We start from the raw sequence: 16,912 nt of genomic DNA on the forward strand, positions 1-16,912 counted from the left end.
GGTCCCATATACTCTACACTGCAAGCAGAGACTGTTGGAACCATCCTGTGATAAACTGTACAGGTTTTCTCTAACCAGTTTGCAGTTATTTTGGTGGGTTTGGTTGGTTGCTTTCTTTAAACTCAATCACCTCCACTTGAGCTGTCTCGGCTGCCTCTACTGATGGCCAAGAGAAAATCATTCCAGACTGCAGTTAATTCCACAACAACTGCAGCACCTAACGTGAGTGAGATGGATTGCCCTGAGGAGATGACTCCTCTCCTCTGACTTAAAGACAGCCTTCCTCAGGCTACTGGAATGATTTTTACGTGGCTAAAATTAGCTGAGGTTAATCTTGTTTACTTCTTCCCAAGCTAATCATATCTGACCTCTTTTGCTTCTAATGTGGTTCCTCTTCACGTTTCAGACCAGAAGCCCCTATCAGACATTCCCTGGCTGTGATGGCCAAACAGCCCTTCTGTGTGCCCTGGACTCCAGTCTTCCTTTCCTCGAGGAGCACTGATTCCCAGATGTTCACTGTGGACTCTCAGAAACTCTACCAGCAAAGGCTTGACTGAGAAATTAAGGCAGGATCACTCTAGTAAATAGTACTACTCTGATTTAGTTGTGGCAATTAACGAGGCAGGGATTATAAAATACATATTTTTTTATTTCCAGACAGCCCTGCCCACACAACTATACACAAATGAGTTCAATTTGGGTTCTAATTCGGTCGGGAAAATCTTCACAGGGATGCTTAAGGGCAATTCATTCATTTGGGAGAATCAGAAGAGTTGGAAAAGGTTTGAACACAAAATGGCTTTGCCTCACTTACAAATGGGCAGCCTGGAGCCCTAGGGAGAGTCTGTGTTGCTCACTGCGGGGGAGTAGGAATTTCAAGATAGTTCCTGGCTCCTTTGTGGCAGTGTTGAAACTGCTCAGCCTTTGAGAGGCTTCTAGATCTTCCCAGGGTGCTGGGAAGATGAACATCTTCATCAGTGGCATTGATGAGGGCACAGAGTGTCTGCTCAGCAAGTTTGGGAGGCTTGGCTGATACAGCTGAAGGCTGTGCAGCCATCCAGAGAGACCTGCACAGACTGCAGAGCTGGGCACAGAGGAACCAGATGAGTTCAACAAGGACAAGTGCAGAGTCCTGCACCTGGGGAGGAATAACAAACTGCACCAGTACAGGCTGGGAGGTGATCTGCTGGAAAGCAGAGCTGTAGAGGGACCTGGGGTGTAGGTGGCTAACAAGTTACCCATGGCACAGCAATGTGCCCTTGTGGCCAAGAAGGCCAATGGGATCCTGGGGTGTATTAGGAGGAGTGTGTCCAGCAGATCAAGGGAGGTTCTCCTCCCACTCTACTCTGCCCTGCTGAGACCTCATCTTGAATATGTGTTCAGTTTTGGGCTCCCCAGTTGAAGAGGGACAGGGATCTGCTGGAGAGGGTCCAGTGGAGGGCTGAGAGGATGATTAGAGGACTGGAGATAATGATTTATGAGGACAGGCTGATGGACCTGGGGCTGCTTAGTCTGGAGAGGAGAAGACTGAGAGGGGATTTGATATATGTTTATAAGTACCTGAAGGCTGCCAGGAGCAGGGGGACAGGCTCTGCTCACTGCTCCCTGTGACAGGACAAGGAGCAATGGGTGTAAGTTGCAGCACAAGAGGTTCCAGCTCAACACAAGGGGGAACTTCTTTACTGTAAGGGTCCCAGAGCACTGTGTGCTAGTTTGAAGCAAGCTGGAATGTTTTGGTAAAAGAACTAGATAATGGGCAGTGAAAAGGTAAACGTGGTTGTGTCTCTTCACTCACAGTCCTGCTGAGAGTTCTGGGAAGAAGAAGGAAAACGTTTGATAATATTCTCCATTTTGTCTTTCATTCTGCCTTTGCCTTCAGACCTAGTCACATCTCCTTAACCCCACTGCCACTAACCTTCCTTCTTAACCTCTTGGCTGCACCTCTCTTCTTCCTGGGAACTGGAGTAAGGTTGAGAGGGGCCGGGGAAGGTGTTGGGGTGGTTTGAGAGCCCCTCCTGGGGACTCAGGTTTCTGGGAGGGGAGTTGTGCTTCTGTATTGTTTATCCTTTGTATATTTCTGTATATAACTGTATATATTGTAAATAGCTGCTTGTATATTTGCTGCTGTACAATAAATAGCTTCATTTATATTCCTGGAGTCCCTTCTGAGTTAGCTGGGCAAATTCAAAAGTGGGGGGGCAGGTTGATGCCCAAACCATCACACACTGGAACAGGCTCCCCAGGGAGGTTGTGGAGTCTCCTTCTCTGGAGACTCTCAAGTCCTGTCTGGATGTGCTGCTCTGTGTTAGATAGTATTGTCCTGCTCCGGCAGGGGGGTTGGACTTGATGATCTCTTTGCGTCCCTTCCAACCCCTAACATCCTGTGATCCTGTGATCCTATGATAGAGGCAGAGGATCTCTGATGTGATCCTGGTTCCTCTTGGCACAGAGGTTTGCAGAGGTGCAGGCAGCATCTCTTGCAGGTATGCGGAGGACACCATGGCAGTGGCACTTCTTGCCACATCATGAGGCACTTAAATGCCTTCTGCTGGGAAACTTGAGGCACTTAAGTTTCCAGGTAGTTCAAGCTCAGAACATCAGGGCTAAGCTGGTCTAAAGCACAAGGCAGAGCAGAACACATTGTCCAGGGCAGTGAGGCAGAGGCCACCAGGCAGAAGCAGCAAAACTGCTTGCAGCTTAGCTCAATTTCTATCACCTGCCCGAGTGCAAAGGCTCCTTTGGCCACAGAGATTCACCAATCAAGAAGGCATTTGCAAAGCTGACCTTATTAGGTGAACCCAGGGCTTGCTCACCCTTATTTGGGCAAGACACCAAGTACCTAAACCCCTGTGGGTACCTGTTTATCACTTTGGGATGGGACAACATGGCCCAGGCCTTTGTTTTCCTCCCACCCTTGCTTTCCCCATCAGCAGAAGGGTGGTGCAAGCCAGGACATCTAATAGGCCTATTGGCCTTCCTTTTATTTGTCTCCTGAGGTAGAGAGGTACACTGCCTTATGTGTCCCCACTGGGCCTACATCCACTGCAAGATGATCTTCCCAAGAATACCAGCTTCAACCCTTCCTTCCCTGAGGGAATTTTTAACTGCATAGACTGTCTGCACTGCCAGACAGACCATGGCTAGAACATAGTCTGAAATATGCTGTGGTCCCTCATTTATGAGTCACACTGCTAACTTGAGGGTGCCTTCATGCTGGGTGCAGCATGGCCAGGCACCAAACTAAGTCTGAGCTCAGGCATCTTATTGGAAATCCTACCAATTCCTGCTGCACAACAGAGCTTGCAAAGACCCTTCCCAGCATTAGCCAAGAAACACTGCAAAGGCTGACAGACAGAAGGTGAAAGGTTTGACCCAACACTGTGCCCACCTCACCTGCTTTGCAAGCATGGCTTCTCACTGCAGGGAGAGCCTTCTGCTTTGCTGTATGCATTGAACATGGGCTTCTCTTTAACCGAGCTGGGTATGAGATGAGGAGCTGAAAAGCAGTCTATTAATACCCTCAGTGACCTTCTAACTATACAGTAGCTTCAGAGGACTTAGAAAGTGCTATAGCTCACTATTCTTGGATGAGTATGTGGCTGACGCCACCAGACGGAGCAGCGAACTACAGCTGAATCTAAACCCAGCAGATAGACACAGGGTAGCAGGGAAACTAAACCAGCAGTGATGAATGTAATCCAGTTTTGCATAAGAGTGGAATTCCTTTGTTTCCAGGGGATTCCTGAAGTTCTGCAGGAGCGAAGTCACAAGTGAATGATTTCTCTTTAAGGTGTGTTTTGGGCTTACTTCACTCTGTGGATATGCTGTTTATCCAAGTGGTGAAGATGCAGTGTCTTATAAAAAATCTCAGTCTTGCTGGAGCAAATCCAGATGCCTGGTTTATTTCAACAAGTTTTCACTATCCTGAAATGCAAAGGGCACTCAGTTTAAATGTCACTTGTCAGAAATGTTTTCAGCATTATGAATATCAGTCATTCCCAAGGCCTGTGTAGTTAAGAGGATCTATAATATATATGGCTGTGAATTTTGAACCAGGCTGAATCAAAAATGTTCTTCCTCCTTTTCTTTCTGTGCATCTCATAGACTGATCAAAACTTCCTACAAAATATGCTGTACTTCAAGCAGGGCTTGCTACAAGAAGGACATTGGAGGTGCTAGAATATGTCTAGAAGAGGGCAATGAGCTGGTGAAGGGTCTAGAGAACAAGTCTTGTGTGGAGGGATTGTTTAGTCTGGAGAAGAGGAGGCTGAAGGAATCACGGAATGAGAATCCCAGAGTCAGTCAGGGTTGGAAGGGACCACAAGGTCATCTAGTTCCAAACCTCCTGCTATGCCCAGGAACACTTCACCCTAGATCAGGCTGGCCACAGCCTCATCCAGCCTGGCCTTAAACACCTCTAGCATGGGCCTCAACCACCTCCCTGGGCAACCCATTCCAGGCTCTCACCATTCTCATGCTAAACAACTTCCTCCTCACATCCAGACTGAATCTCCCTACCCCAGCTTTGCTCCATTCCCCCCAGTCCTGTCACTCCCTGAGAGCCTAAAAAGTCCCTCCCCAGCTTTTTTGTAGGCCCTTTCAGATACTGGAAGGCCACAAGAAGGTCACCTTAGAGCCTCCACCAGACTGAACAGCCCCAACTCTTTCAGTCTGTCCTCACAGCAGAGCTGCTTCAGCCCTCTGAGCATCTTCGTGGCCCTTCTCTGGATACACTCCAGCATCTCCACATCCCTCTTGTAATAGAGGCTCAGAACTGGATGCAGGGTGGGGTCTCACCAGAGCAGAGTAGAGGGGGAGAATCACCTCCCTCCCCTGCTGGCCACACTTCTGCTGATGCAGCCCAGGATCTGGTTGGTCCTCCAGGCTGCAGGTGCACACTGCTGGCTCATGTTGAGCTTCTCATCCACCAGCACCCCCAAGTCCCTCTCCCCAGGGCTGCTCTCCAGACACTCACTGCCCAGCCTGGATCTGTGCTTGGGATCATTTAGGAATAATCTTCTGGCCTGTCTTATCTCCTACTTTAGGATGTAGTATCTCACCCTCTAAGACATCCCCTAAAGGTCTGCATAAGGATACTGAAGTGGTCATGCCTAGCTTTTAGGTGTCTCTGTGTGGGCAGAGGAATCCTCTTCAAAGCTGGAGTCCTTCATGCTGCTGCAGTGTGTGACACTGGCTGCTGAAGATTTTCACCAGCACAGGAAGGACATTGTACATTCGTGGCAATACATTTCATAAACAAACTGACTCAGATTCTCAGTCCTCTCACACTTCCTTTAAGAGTTGACAGTAAAAGAATCTTGCATTTGGGAGCTAGGAATGAGTGCCTTGAATCCATAGACTTGGAAAACCTGAGCAGTATCATTAGATAGGGCAAAATATCTGAGGCAATGCCTGGCCTTCCCATCACCCCAGCACCCAGTCATGGGATAGCCACCATGCCTCCTTAGCCTCCTTAGCACTCTGTGGAGACAGAACATGGTCATGCTCCTTGTGCAGACGGGGAACTGAGGTGGCAGGGCCATCCTGAAGCCCTGCAATGAAGCAGGGACAGAGATGAGGGTAGGACTTGTGTCTCCAAAGTCTCAGTCTGCACCTTCCTTGCCTTCAAAGTACATCTTGTTTCAAAGATACAGAGTGTGTCCTCACCTGTAACTTAGTCTTGCAGTTAGAAAGAGCTTTGGGAAATGGGGCATCTGTGTACAGGGGCCTCTGCCCCAGGGAAGGAAGAGGAGCCTGCTGAATAGCTGCCATGGCAGTGGGGAACTCCAAGGCCCTTTCTGCTGCATTACATCAGCAGTGAGCAATGGAAGGACTCATTTGAGCCAATTCTGTGTTGTCATTCTTCCTTCCAGACTCAGTGGCCTCTGAAATCACCCCATTGTCTGTTGGAATCTGGCACAGGCTCATAATGCCAGGTTACTTCACTTCCCTGTAGAATAAAAGATTTCTTCAACCATGAGAACTTATCTCCTGATAGTGCCATTCATTAGGGCTCCCACCTGTAGACTGTTTCATTTTGAGCTCACTTGCAAGGTGCTGAAAGCCAGCCTGTGTGTTATCACTTGACAATATAGCACAGCTAATACCTACTCACCTTTATGCATGTTGTCACTTACTGCTCTTAGTCTCAGCAGTGGCTCACAGGAACGCTGAGATCATGGACTTCACTGTCCTTTCAGAACGCCCTTTTAGCCCAATTTCACCAGAGCTCTTGTTTCTTAAAAAAAAATATACACATAGGGGAAAAAAACAAACTATAATTCATTTTTTCCCTCCTCTTTTGAATGAGAAAGTAAAAACATTATACTTGCCTATAGCTTCTGGATAGAATTCAACAGTGGTTCAGTTTTTCTTAAGGTAAGGATTAAGACAGACCAGGCAAACTGCCATTTCTGAGTTTATGATTTAATGTGTGTCCTTACAACAAAATCTAGACATTTTTGTGGCAACCAGTCGTTTCATAGCTCAGCTTCAAACTAGACATTCTTCTCCATAGCTTTTAGCATCAAAGAAGTTTTGCCCACGTTCTTGAAGGTTTAATTCTCAGGAAGAATCCTGTGGATACTAAGCCTTGTGGCTACTACATCTGTGTTGTGCACAGATGCTCATGACATTCTATAATCTACTGGTATAGAATCATAGAATCAACCAGGTTGGAAGAGACCTTCAAGATCATCCAGTCCAATCTAGCACCCAGCCCTAGCCAGTCAACTAGACCATGGCACTGAGTGCCAGCCAGTCTTTTCTTGAAGACCTCCAGGGACGGTGACTCCACCACCTCCCTGGGCAGCCCATTCCAATGCCAATCACTCTCTCTGTGGAAAACTTCCTCCTAACATCCAGCCTAGACCTCCCCCAGCACAATTTGAGACTGTGTCCCCTTGTTCTGTTGCTGGAGAAGAGGCCACCCCCCACCTGGCTACAGCCTCCCTTCAGGTAGTTGTAGACAGCAATCAGATCCCCCCTGAGCCTCCTCTTCTCCAGGCTGTATAACCCAGCTCCCTCAGCCTCTCCTCATAGGGTTTGTGCTCCAGGCCTCTCACCAGCTTTGTTTCCCTTCTCTGGACACATTCCAGCACCTCAACATCTCTCTTGAATTGAGGAGCCCAGAACTGGACACAGCACTCAAGGTGTGGCCTGACCAGTGCTGAGTACAGGGGCAGTATAACCTCCCTTGTCCAACTGGCCACTCTGTTCCTGATGCAGGCCAGGATGCCATTGGCTCTCTGGCCACCTGGGCACACTGCTGCCTCATCTTCAGCTACTATCTATCAGTACCCCCAGGTAGCTATGGACCAGCTCCCCACGGTGGCAGGTGCTGTTCAAACATTACATCTTTCAAACCAAAGAGGATGCTTTTCCCCAGTCACAAGTAGAGAGACAGCAGGTAGCCACAGGCAGATAGGGACACACCAGGGAACCACAGGATATGTGGTGGTGTCTCTGACTAGGCACATTCACATAGACACTTCTCATCTTTTGTGTTTAAGTGTCTAACAGAGGTCAAACAACTTAACCTCTTGCAGTTCCTCTTTTTCTTCACTGGCAATGAGTGAATGCCTCACACATAGACAGGCAAATATTTATAGTTAGAGGCTTCTAGTCTTATTTGAGATGCCTTAGGGCATTCTACCTGACCTTCAGCTGCTGGTCCAGACAGGACAAGTCTGTAAGTCCTGTGTTCTATCATGGACAGCACAGGGCATCCCAAACCCTACAGTTAAGAAGGTGAATCCCACCACATGTGGGATATACAAGACACAGCAGAGTCTTGTATCTTTGCCCCCTTGTCTGATCATAGAATCATAGAATCAACCAGGTGGGAAGAGACCTCCAAGATCATCCAGTCCAACCTAGCACCCAGCCCTAGCCAGTCAACTAAACCATGGCACTAAGTGCCTCATCCAGTCTTCTCCTGAACACCTCCAGAGATGGCAACTCCACCACCTCCCTGGGCAGCCCATTCCAATGGCAAATCACTCTCTCTGGAAAAACTTCTAACAGCCAGCCTAGACCTCCCCTGGCACAACTTGAGACTGTGTCCCCTTGTTCTGTTGCTGCTTGCCTGGGAGAAGAGACCAACCCCACCTGGCTACAGTCCCTTCAGGAGTTGTAGACAGCAATGAGGTCACCCCTGAGCCTCCTCTTCTCCAGGCTGCACACCCCCACTCTCCTCAGCCTCTCCTCACAGGGCTGTGTTCCAGGCCCCTCACCAGCTTTGTTGCCCTTCTCTGGACACATTCCAGCACCTCAACATCTCTCTTGAATTGAGTGGCCCAGAACTGACACAGGACTCAAGGTGTGGCCTGACCAGTGCTGAGTACAGGGGCAGAATAACCTCCCTTGTCCTTGTCCCTATGGCAGGCAGAGGTTTTGCCATGCTTCAGGTGTCGTGGTCCTTCGTTAAGCGTAGCAGTGAGGTAGAGAGGCCAGTGAAGGGCAGCAAACATTGATTCCTGCTGAATTTGTATTGCCTTTCTGGAGTAACAGTGATCAGCTAGGAATTTTGGCAAAACCTTTTGTGGATTTTTCTTGTGGAGTTAAAACACATTGCAGGATTTTTGCCGTCTTGGCTCAGTTTTCCTCTTCTCTTGCCAGGATTCAAGAAGGGTGAGTAATTAAAACCTATGCAAAGAATGCGTCTGACGATTCATGTATCTGCCTGAGGAGGAAACGTAGGTGACGGATTGCAGAGCTCCTGCAGCTTATGCCCTTCGCTGGCAGGAGGGACTCCATGCCTGGGCACCCCCTGAGAAGGGACCTGTCCTACTGGGGACTCAGACGTTGAAGACAAAATGCCTGGTGTCACCTGGCTGTGGATGTGCCACCGCTGCCTCCCGAGACCTCCAGCCGAGCCCTGGCGCGGCCTGGCCACCTCTGGGGTGAGGGGATGGCAGCCCCTGCAGTGCCATGACACCGCCAAGGGAAGCTACAGCCCGGGAAAAGGGAAAAACAGAAACGGGTTTGCTCGGGAGATGAACGGAAACAGAAGGAAATGAGAGGGAGGGGGAAAAAGTAGGTGAGGTCCCGCATGATGCAGTGGGGCGGTGGCCCGCGGCGGGAGGGCTGCGCGGCGGCACGGCCCAGGGCTTTGGCGGCGCGGCCCCCCGCGGGCGCAGACGGGCGGTGGGACGGGCAGCGGGCGGCGGCGCCGCCGGGAGCGCTGCGGAGCGGAGCGAGCCCCGGCCGCGGCGGGAGCCACCTGCGGGAGGCGCCGCTCCGCCCCCGCCCCGCTCCGCCCCGCTCGGAGCGCGCCTCGGAGGGAAGGCACCCGGCGGGAGGGAGGGGGGAGGCGCCCCCGAGCCCCGCGGAGGCGGCGGGAGGGATGGGATCGGCCCCGCCACCTGCCTGGGCGACTCCCGGAGACACCGCCGCCGCGGGGAGTCGGTAGGTAGCGAGTCCCGCCGGCCGGGAGGGTGCCGCGGTCAGCGAGTCAGCCCGGGGGACAAAGGGGCGGCGGGGGGAATGGCGAGGAGCCGGTATCGTCCCTCGGTGCCCCGGGGCCAGCGTCTCACCTGCCGGCGGAAGCGGGGCCGGGGGGAGCCCGGCGCTGCGAGGCACCGGTCGTCCCCGCTGCGCGCTGCCGGACGCCGGGCTTGCGGGAGCCGCTGTCCCGGCTGGGGCGAGGTCTCCGCCCAGAGCTTAATTTTTAACCCCGCTCGCATCCCCGGGATCGTACCCGGCGCCGCCTCCCCGGCGGCGGGCAAACAAAAGGGATAACGCGGTCCCCGCTTCGGGTCCCGGCCGCTGGGGCGGCCGGCGCGGCGAGCACCGCAGCCCGCTGCTGTCGCTGACTAACTTTGAAGGAGCCTCTGTTGAGGAAACAGCTGATAAAAGAATTCGCCTTTGCTGGGTTTCACAGTTCGGAGGCTTCGGAGGCAGCTCTCCGGCGGAGCCGCTGCAATCCTCTGCTTCGATTCATCACCGTGACTGGGAACATCAGGTCTTTTGGGGGGGCTTGTTTCAGAAATTCGTGGCACGATCTCTTCAGTGAAGCGGTTGATGGAGCCTGCGGCAGTTGATTGCCTCCCGCCCGAACGAGGTCCCAAGGGTCAGTAAGGTCCTCACGGGGACCCCGCTTGCGCGGCTGCCCCATCGCTCAGGTGGTTTGGTAACCCAGGGATGCAGCTCCTTGTTGCAGCTTTACCGACTGAGTCAAGCTGACTGCCCTGTCCGCCGGTAACACAGCTCGCCCTGGTGCACTGAAGCTGAAGCTGCTTTCTGTGCAGAGAGAAAAAGGCAGGAAAGGAGGCAGTAAAATTATTCTGTAACAGTTGGACTAAGTGCTAAACACATAAATGTGATCTCTTTCCTCTGCGGTGTGCCTGTGCTGCTGACACGTGTCAGCATACCCGCTGCGCTCGCTGTGTGCGCTAACAGTGTCGGAGCGGTTCGGGTCTTCCGAGGCAGCTCTTCTCTCGGCCCTTAGCTCAGCCTGACTCTCGCACCACCCTCGGCATCGCGGGCAGGCTCATGGAGATGCTCGGGTTTGATGGCAGCAGCGCTTCTGTAATTCCTGCAGCTCGATTCAGTTGGTTTTGCTGTGTTTTAACAAGTTTGTGACTAAGGAAAGCAGCAGAGGTATTTTGGCACGGCAGTGACAGTGATTTTGTTCACCTTTATATAGGGTTTGAGGCAGGTTTTTGCTCTTGCTGTCTTGGTTTTCTTTCTCTCTCTCTCTCTCTTTTTTTTTCATCTTAATCATTTTGGCTTCCAGCACTGTGGAAAAACTTTCTTCATTTCAAAATGTAATGGAGACCATTTGGTTATTCTATTCAGTTCATGGGCTTTTATACTGGATGTGCCAAGACTTAGTGTTATTTAGCCATCTATTACAAGAACCACCTCTGAAGTAGAGAACTCCTCCAGAAAAATTACTTGCTTATTAGAAAATGATTCATGCCCATCCTGAACAAGGCAGTTCTCTTTCACCAGCATCTATCTCAAGGCATGAACACCCACAGCAGGCAGGCAAATGTGTCTCTAAGTGTTTTAGCAGCGCGGGGAGCCCCGGGGAAGCTGTCACTGTTTCCATTCTCTAAACAGTTTTAATGCCATTAGCAAGTGTGATTATGTACAAACCGCTTTCTAGGGGTTTCCTAGGCTGGATATCAGAGCAGGGCTTTGTACTGAGTCAAAGGGTGGGTTGAGTTTATGACACAGTTTAAACAAAACAGAAGAGCAGTGCTACAGTAGAGCAGCACATCATCATTCATTCAGGATGGGGTTGTGATAGCTGCTCAGGGAAGTGCTCACTTCTTACTAGTTTGTTCGGTTTGAGAACATCTTTCAGGGTCCTCCACAAGTAAGGAGCTGCATGTAGAGAGTTTAGATCCTGCTTTTGGGTTTTATTATAAGCAAAAGGGAAAAAAAGAGGAGAAAAAAGAGAAAAGAAGAGGCTAACTGGAAGGTCTCTGTTTAAATTCAGGCTACTTCTAAAATAACTTTATCTTTCTGCTTAACCATTTAGTTTTTAAAGAGGTGTGATCTCCTTAGAAGAAGCACAATCCACTAATCTGACATCTTGTCATAAAAAAAGGCATTTATTCTATTTGTTGTAGCCCAGAGCTGATTTATTATCAGTTGTGTCTCCAGACAAAATGTGATTTTACAGAGGTCAGTAAATGTCTTGGTTTGTGAGCATGGTTTAGCATCTGTAGTCAGGCATAAGCTCACAAATGTGTTTTATTGTTCAGTTTAGTACCATTTCAAATGCTGTAAGAGTTCTGCAGCTGATGAAAGGCTGTTTAATTCCACATATCTGCCATGTAATCATAGCAGAAGCAGGAAGGGTGTGGGAAGGCTTGCTCAGAGACATAAAGTGGAGTAAGTACTACTTTACAGAGCACAGCACAGACACAAATACCATCTCCTGAAGCCTTTTTTGGGGACCAACTTGAGTCCCATCTCCTGGTTGTGTTCTCCACAGGGCGGCTGCCCTCTGCTGTCTAAAACTGCCTTTCCATCCCTGGTGTTGCTGTAGTGGTGATGGCAGGAAATTAGGGAGGAAAGGTTGCAGGGAGAAGTGATTTCTCAAGCCTACTGATGCTCTTGGAGAAAGCAGAGAAGTTGTTATGCACACAGCCGTGTCGTCAGGTCGCTGTGCTGACAGGCACAAGGGAATCTTGCTGCTTGTGCAAATAACAACTGACAAGACACTTCTAATTTCCCCTGCCAGATAAGTAAACCAGCCAAAGGCCAGCACCTGCTCAGCTAGCATGAATGATTTTTTAGATCCAAGAAGTGGTTTGAGTGGTGCAGTTTAGACAAAACTTTCTCTCAATCAGGAAAGCTTCAGATGTCATTTGTGGGAATAAACTCAGTGACAGGACTAGGGGGAATGGAGCAAAGCTGGAGGTGGGCAGATTCAAACTGGATGTGAGGAGGAAGTTCTTCAGTATGAGAGTGGTGAGAGCCTGGAATGGGTTGCCCAGGGAGGTGGTTGAGGCCCCATGGCTGGAGGTGCTTAGGGACAGGCTGGATGGGACTTTGGCCAGCCTGACCTAGGGTAGGGTGTCCCTGCCCATGGCAGTGGGGTTGGAACTGGCTGATCCTTGTGGTCCCTTCCAGCCCTGACTGATTCTACGATTCTAATTTTGGTTTGAAGCAGATGAGTGCAGACTGCTCATAAGCACAGGCTATTAATGATGGGATCTGCCACCTGATGCATAGTATAACTGATTTAGTCCATTCTCAGCTCCTAAAAGCCCAGTAAACGTTTCTGTGTACAGTCCTCACTGTCACAAGTAGGACAGTTAGCACTTATGCTAGTGAATATTGTGTCTGTGGGGATGGAGTGATATAATTTGTCTCTGTTACCTTCTGTTTTCTAGTCACTGTTATACTGCAAGTTCCTTTGATGTTCAGCAAGTGTTCCCTGGGCCTTCCTTATACTGACCTGAGACTGTCTCAATTTCCTATCTTGCAAAATAAAAACAGCCACATCCAATATTAATCTCTGATGTGGAAGGAATCAGAGGAGCTGATGGTTTTCTGTAAACACATAAGCAAGTACATTTCCAGGACATCCCAAATTATGCAAATCTGATTAATGCTTAAAATGGCTTCTATTTCCCAGCATGACTCACCCACTGGCTAGAAAGCAGTGTTTTCTAAAGGGCTTAACCCTTCTAGAAAAAGGTGTTTCATTTTAAATGTGTCCTGATTGTTAAGGAAAAGGAATTAAGCATCAGAATCTGTGGCCACTTCTGAAAGAGTCAGGACTTGCTTCTGTGGACATGGTAACATCATCCTTGTTCATAGCATCATAGACTCATAGAATCAACCAGGTTGGAAGAGACCTCTAAAATCATCCAGTCCAAACCTAGCACCCAGCCCTATCCAATCAACCAGACCATGGCACTAGTGCCTCAGCCAGGCTTTGCTTCAACACCTCCAGGGATGGTGACTCCACCACCTCCCTGGGCAGCCCATTCCAATGCCAATCACTCTCTCTGTCAACAACTTCCTCCTAACATCCAGCCTGGACTTCCCCTGGCACAACTTGAGACTGTGTCCCCTTGTTCTGTTGCTGGTTGCCTGGAGAAGAGACCACCCCACCTGGCTACAGCCTCCCTTCAGGTAGTTGTAGACATCAATGAGGTCACCCCTGAGCCTCCTCTTCTCAGGCTGCACACCCCCAGCTCCTCAGCCTCTCCTCATAGGGTTTGTGTTCCAGGCCCTTCACCAGCCTTGTTGCCCTTCTCTGGACAGTTCCAGCACCTCAACATCTCTCTTGAATTGAGGAGACAACACTCAAGGTGTGGCCTGACCAGTGCTGAGTACAGGGGCAGAATTACCTCCCTTCCTACTGGCCACTGTTCCTGATCCAGGCCAGGATGCCATTGGCTGTCTTGGCCACCTGGGCACACTGCTGCTCATCTTCAGCTTACATCTGGGCTTTTTTTTGGATGGAAATGTTTTGATATCCCGAGTGAGTCAATTAATATATTGAACATTGTGTGCTTTAATTATAGTCTCCGTTCCCAAAGAGGATGCTACCAACAGTTCATACTTTACCAGTCTGTATCTTTTTTTAGAGCAGCTTAGGGATGGAGTAGACTCGAAACAGAAAAGCAGGGATGGAGTAGACACAAAGCACAAAAAGTGTTGAAAGAGAATTATTTTTCTTTAGATAGCTGTGGTCATCTCCTGCTTGGTTTGCTTTGGTTTACCGGTTTGAGGCATTTCAGGAATGATCCTGCAGTTGTGATCAGTGTAACCTCAGCAGGGTTTTAGATATGTGTCAGCTCAACATAATGGTGAAGTTTTGTTTGAGTAATCTTTGCATGGGGGAGATCCTGCCTGCCTTCTTGCCCAGGGTGCAGTGCCTCCTGCAGCGATTCAGCTGTATGGCTGACTTTCAAACGCACTGGGGTTGCACCTTTTCCTGACACGGTGCTGGTGCACGCTGCTCTCTGCAGTTTGAGGCGCTCTGCCTGTGGTTCATAAACACATTTACAGTCCCATTGCCTCCCTGTGCTCAGAGGGGGTTGTTTTGCATTTCTAATTAATTGAGTTTATAAAGCAATAAGCCAGTGTGTTAACTGAAGAGTTCCCTCGGGAGCTGCAAACTTACTTCATTAGCTACCTTTGTGTAATCATACCACCCTCTCTCACGTAACCCTAGGGGAGAGTAAGTGCTACATGGAGCAGAAACCTTCCTCTGGTATGAGTTGCAAGGGGAAGCAAGTCTCCCATGTGATCCTGGTCTGCAACTCAGCTCCTGTTCAGGTTACCATTCTCTTGATGTCTGTGGCTAAGACAGCAAATAGTGTGAAGTGATTTAAAGTCCTCTCTCGGTGAAGTCAGAGCAGAGATGAGAACTTTCAGGTAATGCTGCAGGTCTAGCCAAAGTAAGACACATCTTCAAGAGAGATGTTGAGGTGCTGGAACGTGTCCAGAGAAGGGCGACAAAGCTGTGAGGGGCCTGGAACACAAACCCTATGAGGAGAGGCTGAGGGAGCTGGGGGTGTGCAGCCTGAAAAGAGGAGGCTCAGGGTGACCTCATTGCTGTCTACAGCTACCTGAAGAGAGGCTGTAAGCCAGATGGGGTTGGTCTCTTCTGCCAGGCAACCAGCAACAGAACAAGGGGACACAGTCTCAAGTTGTGCCAGGGTAGGTCTAGGCTGGATGTTAGGAGGAAGTTGTTGTCAGAGAGAGTGATTGGCATTGGAATGGGCTGCCCAGGGAGGTGGTGGAGTCACTGTCCCTGGAGGTGTTGAAGAAAAGCCTGGCTGAGGCACTTAGTGCCATGGTTTAGTTGACTGGCTAGGGCTGGGTGCTAGGTTGGACTGGATGACCTTGGAGGTCTCTTCCAACCTGGCTGATTCTATGATTCTGTGATTCTTTTTGCAGGAGCTGTGAAGGACTTTACAAGGAGTCTGAATTTTCTTTCACTGTGTGCAGACAAATACCAGAATTTCCCACTGGTGCCAGCTGGGAGTTGGTGGCTCAGCACACCTAAGGGTTAAATTCCCTGTGCTTTAGTGTTAGCCTGGGACACTTGTTTCAGGATACAGGTTAAGGTTTAACACTGAGAAATCTGAATACTTACTGACAGTTGGCTCTGTTCTAGTCACTTGACCATTACTGTATTACACTTGGTTAGGAAGCCATTGCTTAGCGTGGCAGATTAATCTTGCACTGTGCTTGGGTGTATAACTGGGCCTCCTTTTGCTTTCCACAGACCAGCATCCAGAATGGCAGGCTTGTCCACTTTAATCCTCCTGTTGTGTGCTGCTAAAGATGTGATGCCCTCCAGTTCTCACTGGAAGCCAACTTGGCCATCCTACAGAGTTCCAGTTATCCTGCCACAGTCTACCCTTAACTTGGACAAACCACAGTTCGATGCTGAAGCCAGACTGGAAGTGGTATCTCCCTGTGGCCCAGCATGCCACAAAAGTTCTCCGCTGCCAACTTATGAAGAAGTGAAGAACTACCTGTCCTATGAAACCCTGTATGCTAATGGTAGCCTCACTGAAACTGAAGTGGGCATATATATTTTGAGCAATGGTGATGGGTCTCAAGGCAGATCTCGAACTAAGAGGCAGATCTATGGCTATGACAGCAGGTTTAGCATTTTTGGGAAGGACTTCTTGTTGAATTACCCGTTCTCCACCTCGGTGAAGCTATCTACAGGTTGTACGGGGACGCTGGTGGCTGAAAAGCATGTTCTTACTGCTGCCCATTGTATCCACGATGGCAAGAGCTACGTCAAAGGAGCTCAGAAACTGCGGGTGGGGTTCCTAAAGCCCAAACTGAAAGATGGCAGCAAAGGGGCCAATGTCACCAACTCAGCATGCCTGAGAAAATGAAATTCCAGTGGATCCGAGTGAAAAGGACACATGTCCCTAAAGGATGGATCAAAGGCAATGCCAATGACATTGGCATGGATTATGACTATGCCCTGCTGGAGCTGAAGAAGCCTCATAAAAGAAAGTTCATGAAAATAGGTGTGAGCCCACCAGCAAGACACTTGCCTGGAGGGAGGATTCACTTCTCTGGCTACGACAATGATCGTCCAGGAAACCTGGTTTACCGCTTCTGCGACGTCAAAGATGAAACCTACGACCTGCTGTACCAGCAGTGCGACGCCCAGCCGGGCGCGAGCGGCTCCGGGGTGTACGTGAGGATGTGGAAGAGGCAGGATCACAAATGGGAGCGTAAAATCATTGGCATATTTTCAGGCCATCAGTGGGTGGACATGAACGGCACCCCGCAGGATTTCAATGTAGCCGTGCGCATCACGCCCCTCAAATACGCACAGATCTGTTACTGGATCAAAGGCAACTACCTTGACTGCAGGGAAGGATAAAAGACAGTGAAACTCCTTGAAAGCACTTAATGACTGGTTTTAATTACTCGTCTGAGGAGGGGCTAAGCTCTGCTG

At 49.7% G+C, this 16,912-nt stretch overlaps 1 protein-coding gene across 1 annotated transcript; it reads left to right on the forward strand.

Moving 5' to 3' along the window:
• The first annotated feature begins 9,284 nt into the window (after positions 1 to 9,284).
• PRSS23 (serine protease 23) lies at positions 9,285 to 16,900 on the forward strand. The gene is given in 3 exon segments (XM_064140423.1): positions 9,285 to 9,408; positions 15,710 to 16,317; positions 16,320 to 16,900. Coding segments are annotated over 3 exon segments (1,188 nt in total). The 5' UTR covers positions 9,285 to 9,346; the 3' UTR covers positions 16,838 to 16,900.
• The last annotated feature ends 12 nt before the right edge of the window (positions 16,901 to 16,912 follow it).

This window comes from Pogoniulus pusillus, chromosome 3 (genome assembly GCF_015220805.1).
Source record: "Pogoniulus pusillus isolate bPogPus1 chromosome 3, bPogPus1.pri, whole genome shotgun sequence".
In the NCBI taxonomy this organism is placed as follows: domain Eukaryota; kingdom Metazoa; phylum Chordata; class Aves; order Piciformes; family Lybiidae; genus Pogoniulus; species Pogoniulus pusillus.